Here is a 6,153-nt window from a genome sequence, read left to right on the forward strand (position 1 = left end):
TCACATATAAAGGCCTTCTGGTACCCCTTCTTTCTTTTTAAACATCACCTTTTCCTTTGCCTTCTTGAAGTCGGCATGCACCACCTAAGACGGACACAAAAGGGTTTTAAGATTAAGAAGACAATCCAGGATAAGAAAGCAGTATGTTCATACACTTGTATTCCATTCAAACAACAGTAATATGCCAAGATAGTATAAAGTATCCAAAAGTACTGTTTTGATATTTGGAATTCGAAGCAATACCTTCATTCGGCGCTCTCTAAGTGCTAGTAAACCGGCTTCGGTGCATATTGCCTTTATATCAGCTCCAGAGAACTCATCTTTGGTCATAACGAATTCTTCCAAGTTGACATCATCAGACAGAGTCATCTTTGATGTATGTATCTGCAACACATATCATCAGGGACAAGAACCAAAGAAAAAGAAAACATCTCCTCTATAATGAAAGAAAAAGTAATCATACCAGGAAAATACGCCTCCTTGTTTTGATATCAGGCAGAGGAAACTCGATCTTCCTATCTATTCTACCAGGCCTAAGCAATGCTGGATCAAGACTTTCGATTCGATTTGTTGCTAGGATAACCTTGACATCTCCTCTAGAATCAAAACCGTCCAGCTGATTTAGTAGTTCCAACATTGTCCTCTGAATTTCACGTTCACCACCAGAATGCGCATCATACCTAAGGTGTATTGTTTTGTCAAAAACAAGACAACAGTGAACTAATCCAAAACATGCTAAAAGATAAGACTCACCTCTTTGTACCAATAGCATCAATTTCATCGATAAAGACAATAGAGGGCGAAAGATCATCAGCAACTCTGAATAGTTCTCTAACCAATTTTGGACCATCACCTAAGTACTTTTGAATCAGTTCACTACCAACAACACGCAAGAAAGTTGCCGATGTTGAATTTGCAACAGCCTGACATAACAGAATGAAAAGTGGTTATACACTTATACTACCATTGAATATGCATAATAGGCAAGTACTAAATCAGGCATGCTGCATTTTCGGAAGGGGCCATCGTATGGGACAAATGAAAAGAAAACATAGTTGCATTCACAGATTACATGAAACGATGAAGAAGGTGTTAAATTATCTAAATAGCAGCTGGAAATATAATTTGCACCTTAGCAAGCAAGGTCTTCCCAGTTCCAGGCTCTCCATACAATATGACTCCCTTAGGAGGTTTGATTCCAATGTCTTCATAAAGCTCAGGATGAGTAAGAGGAAGCTCAACTGCTTCTTTAATTTCCTGAATCTGGGAGTCTAACCCACCAATATCGGCATAAGATTCCAACGGAGCCTTCTCAACTTTCATCACCGACACCATTGGATCAACTTCATCTTGTAGAAGCCCAACAACCGAAAGAACCTGCAAGAATTTTGAAAATTAGACTAAACTAAAGGCAAAAGTAACAAGCTATGATACGAAAGTGAGTCAAAAACTACTATTTTAAGAACAAACAGCATTCCAATCTCAACACTTTATATGCCATGATTTACAGTAGCTATTTGAAACAACATCTTGCTAGTTTAAGTCTGCAATTCTCAAATAAATTCAAGCTAGTAATTCGATTACCTTATTATGCATCAAAATGGAGCATCCAGGTTCCAATTGATCTTTATCAACAAATGACAAGATTCCCACATAGTATTCAGGCCCAACTGTGCTGGAAACAATCGCATGATTCTCATCAATAAGTTCTTCCAAATTCCCAACACTCATCGGAGAACCTCTCAAGTCGTCGACTTTAGATCTGTCCTCTTCCACTTTCTCTTCTTGTGGCTTCAACCTCTCCTGATTAGCAACGAATTCCAATTCCATCAGAAGGTAATCCTTGATACGTTCCATCTTCAACAGCCGGAGCTTACACTTAGTCACCGGCGTGACGGTGGGAAACCGAGCCGCCGCCTCCGGACCTTTTTGTTTCCGCTGTTTACGGCCGACGCGAGCTGGTGGACCGGCCGGTTCGAATTTCTTCTCCTTCTTGTCGTTTCCTTCGCCAGGTTTCCGATCGCCTTGTCGGCCTAAACCTCCCGGAGTTCCCTGACCCATGATTCAAGTTTGAGATTTTTGGCTTTGGGAACACGAAATGTCGACTTTCCCTTTGTCGATGATTGTGAGAGAAAAGAAGAAGACGACTGAAAAAGAAAAGAGCCTGTATTATGGGCTTTTATGTATGGTGTTTGGTTTTGGACTGGGCCTTGTCTTCTTTAAAATACGTGCATTTAGTCCCTATTGTTTGCTTTTTTTGATCTATGTCATCCTTATGGCTTAAGATAAACCCGATAAATCCCTCAATGTTATTTTTTGAATTTTGAAAATCTAAATGGTCCTTTGTCCCTTTCGTGACATTAAAAAGCTAAGATCGCATGGTTTTTGGCCGATAAAAATATTGAAAGTCTTAAATCACAATTTACAAATGTAATCTCTTTTTTTATATAATTATATATACTCATAATACTTGTCTCGATGATTAGTCACATGTAAAACTAAATACATTGTTATATTATTAGATGAATTGAATAAGATGATAAATAAATAATGAAGAATGGCTTCATCATATGCTAGTTTTTATGGAGTTCAGTCACTGTCCGCATTTTAATCAAAGTTAGCTAGTCATGAATTATCAAAACTTACTTTTCGCATCATGAACTTGATTATATAATCCGTCCGTCTCAAAATAGATGCAAATTTTTTAATATAAATTATATGTAAAAATTTACATCTATTTTGAGACGGAGGTAGTATTATGTATTTCCACGTTTTATATTTAATTTTGAGGATGCAAAATTGTCCAATCGTTGATCAATGTAATCATACCAAAAAGAGAAGGAGGCTATATGAGTGGATAAAATAAAAATTAATTAAAAAGTCCAACCCTAATCAAGTTGAAATTAAGCAAACTCATGAACCGCAATACAAAACACATAAACTAAGATACCTCACTCACACATGACTTCGAATCAACTTAACTGCCACAACACTCCATAGTAATTAAGTACTAAAACAAAATATGGAAATAATTATTACTTATTAATCAATGTTGCTCAAGGAAGAGCGCCACTTCCACTAGCATGACCGCCACCATTAATATGGCTACTTCCACCAGCACCACCAATATGGCCACTTCCGCCACCACCAATATTGCCACTTCCACCAGCGTTGCCACCACCAATGTTGCCGATTCCGCCTGCACCACCACCGATGTTGCCACCAGCTGAATTACAATTAATGACACCGGTACCTGCACCGGCAGTACATCCAAATCCTCCACCAATTCCGCTGCCTCCAGGGCCGGTCATGCCACCCATACCACCGACGCCGCCGAATGGAAGTCCGTTGGTACCAACTCCGGAGTAGCCGCCTAGACCGCCGTAAGTGAGGACGTTCTTTTGGTCATCAAGGCCAGTATATTCATCATCAGTGGACAAAGTTCTCGCTTGAATGCTCTGAACCACAACAAGCAAAGATAGAGCTACCAAAATGGTATTCTTCACACAAACCCTAATTGCCATCTCTCTTAGCTAATAGTTTGACTTAATTTGACTCTCCTGTTGACTACTTTGATTCACTTTTGTACATTAGAGACTGTGAATGAAACTTCTTTTTAAAGGTAAAATATCAATAAATATACGGTTGGATTCCGCTGGGTAGTAATTAGAAAAGTTAATTATAAGCAGTGAGATCCCTCGCTCAATCATACTCCAACGCTACCAGAACAGAAATGTCTGTCGCTTATATAGGTGTAAAAATAAATTTGGTAGATCAAAATTAACTTCAAGTAAATACTATACTAGTAACAAATTAAATATATATAGATAACACATGTGTTTGAATCGATTCTTAATTATCACGAAATAGTTGGTTGCGTTGATTATTTATTGATGAGTCAAAATCTGGAAAAGTTAAACTTAATTACCGCCAAATACATTGAAATGGAATTCTTACAATTATTTTTGGACGTCGATAATCTTTATATAATTTTGCTACATAGGCACTGTTAGATGATTTAACGGTGCTGTTAATGCTACATCGATTTGTTTAACGACTGGGACCTGTATGTTAGACGGAGACAGAGCTTTAAGGACTTGTCTGTGGCAAATTTTAGTTAAAGGATTTAGATGTAATTCGTGTCATACCTTAAGGACTTGAAATTGACTAAGCATCGAATCCAAAAAACCTAGAATTAATTGGACATACGAAATTTACAAAAGGGTAGGCGAAACTTGCCCTAGAGGAGCAAACTATAGCAAAAAGTTGATTTTTAATTTTTACTCTCCCTCTATTCTTCAATAGTCATCCTATTCGAAACTTTTGTAATTTCTTTTTTCTTTAAAATAACTGTATCCTGAAACATAAACATTTGGATATATTCATCAATTTAAGATTGTATCAAATTTCCAAGTACTGCAATGATAAGTTAATTAAGACGGAGGGAGTAAAAATTCATTTGTATAATAATAATTCGTTTGCAGTTGTGACTGATTTAGTTTCTTTAATTTGTCAGGGATGGAAATTTCTTACACGAAAAAGAAAGCAAAGGAACATTAACAGGAAGGTGTGCCAACTCATAAGCAATCCTTATTTACAGTTCTACAAACAAAACTAAAAATATACTATTTTTGTCCCAAAATAGATGCAAAATTTTTACATATAAATTTACATTTTTTTTAAGACGGAGGTTGTATTTAGAAAATAAAGTGGCCGCGTTTTGCTTGATCAGTTGAACTAAATTCCCTGTTGCCAAGAAGCATCACAGCTGATAGGATCTTAATGCATCAAAAAGGACTTTACAATCACCTAACTCAAGAATAAGAGCACGTCCTTCATGCATATGATTTCTGAGAATCAGGTTAACTAGTTGGAACATGTTATATACCACCAACATTTTAAAATAGTTGATGTTTGTTCCATGTTATATACCACCTCTATTTTAAAATAGTTGATGTTTTGAGTTTCAATGACATGTGTAATTAATTAGATACATGATATTGGAAAAAAAAAAAAAAGAGCTCCAACTTCCCAAAATTGAGCAAAACAGCATACATAACTTAAGAAATATTTTGTTTTAATTAAATAATATCTCATTACATCTATTAATTACATATGCCACTAAAATTCAAAATATCAACTATTTTAAAATAGATAAAATAGATATTTGGCCATTAAATCTGAGCTGGCCTAGCCGAATTCTTAAGTGTTCCGGCCAGATACAAATTTTCTTTAAGTGTTCCGAACAGATACAAATTTGTACATGAGTTGTTCGGACCATCCTTTGTCCAGTCAAGTCTTGTGTATTTGGATCCACACGGCCCATTCAGTTAGCAAGTTAATTGTTAGTTGTGGTGGGACAATCTGTTACAATTCAACTAATAGTAGTAGTAGTAAAATTCCGGTCTAGGCCTCGAGGTTGTAATAATGCTCATATAAATCACAATTTGCGTGCATTTTATTCTGATCAATAAAAGTTTTACAAAATACTTCCTCTGAAAACAAACTTTTCGAACATCTTGATAGTAAAAAATAATAACGATGTCGATGGAATCCCCAAAATGAACAAGTTTAGGATAACATGAAAGTAAAAGGTACAATTTAAATTGAAAGCAAATTCAACAGCAAAGCAAATACATAAAATTAATTAAGATCTCTTACCGTCTCACGCACGCATCGACTTCAAAACTTAGTTTCCACTTTCCACACTTCATACTTTCCATAGCAACCAAACAACAAGAAGAAAGTAAATAATTAACTAAAATATTGCTCTACTCAATTAAATATTCTCAAGGAGAAGGAAAAATCCACTTCCACCACTGCCGATGCCGCCACTTAAACCACCACCAAATCCATTTCCGGTGCTGCCAACTCCACCAACAATCCCAGCTCTGCTGCCTCCAGGACCTGTCATGCCAGCGGCTCACCTGGTGCCGCCGAATGGATGTCCGTTGGAACCAATCCCGGAATAGCCGCCAACGCCGCATTAAGGCCAGCATCACTTGGCTCAGTTCTTGCATTAATGTTTTGAACCACAACAAGAAGTAGGGCTACAACTACAAAAATGTTGACACAATTAACCCTGACAATTGCCATTTCTACTTAAATTAACTAGTATAATTTGACTATTCAGAAAACGTATACTATGGTCCC

At 36.7% G+C, this 6,153-nt stretch overlaps 1 protein-coding gene across 1 annotated transcript; it reads right to left on the reverse strand.

The window, feature by feature from the left end:
• Positions 1-2,061, reverse strand: LOC139881475 (26S proteasome regulatory subunit 4 homolog A-like). The gene is made up of 6 exons (XM_071865946.1): positions 1,585-2,061; positions 1,132-1,377; positions 754-923; positions 464-680; positions 244-384; positions 1-84 (listed from the first exon to the last, which is right to left on the reverse strand). Exons 1-6 carry the CDS (start codon positions 2,059-2,061, stop codon positions 1-3), a joined length of 1,335 nt encoding a protein of 444 aa, XP_071722047.1.
• Positions 2,062-6,153: the final 4,092 nt, after the last annotated feature.

This window comes from Rutidosis leptorrhynchoides, unplaced genomic scaffold (assembly GCF_046630445.1).
Source record: "Rutidosis leptorrhynchoides isolate AG116_Rl617_1_P2 unplaced genomic scaffold, CSIRO_AGI_Rlap_v1 contig163, whole genome shotgun sequence".
Classification (NCBI taxonomy): Eukaryota; Viridiplantae; Streptophyta; class Magnoliopsida; order Asterales; family Asteraceae; genus Rutidosis; species Rutidosis leptorrhynchoides.

Excerpts from the sequence above, each read along its gene's own strand:
- LOC139881475 (XM_071865946.1), bottom strand. The coding sequence starts at position 2,061 with ATGGGTCAGGGAACTCCGGGAGGTTTAGGCCGACAAGGCGATCGGAAA. Across the intron at positions 385-463 it reads CAAGGAGGCGTATTTTCCTG|ATACATACATCAAAGATGAC; the intron begins GTATGATTACTT and ends TATGTGTTGCAG. Across the intron at positions 85-243 it reads TTAGAGAGCGCCGAATGAAG|GTGGTGCATGCCGACTTCAA; the intron begins GTATTGCTTCGA and ends TGTCCGTCTTAG.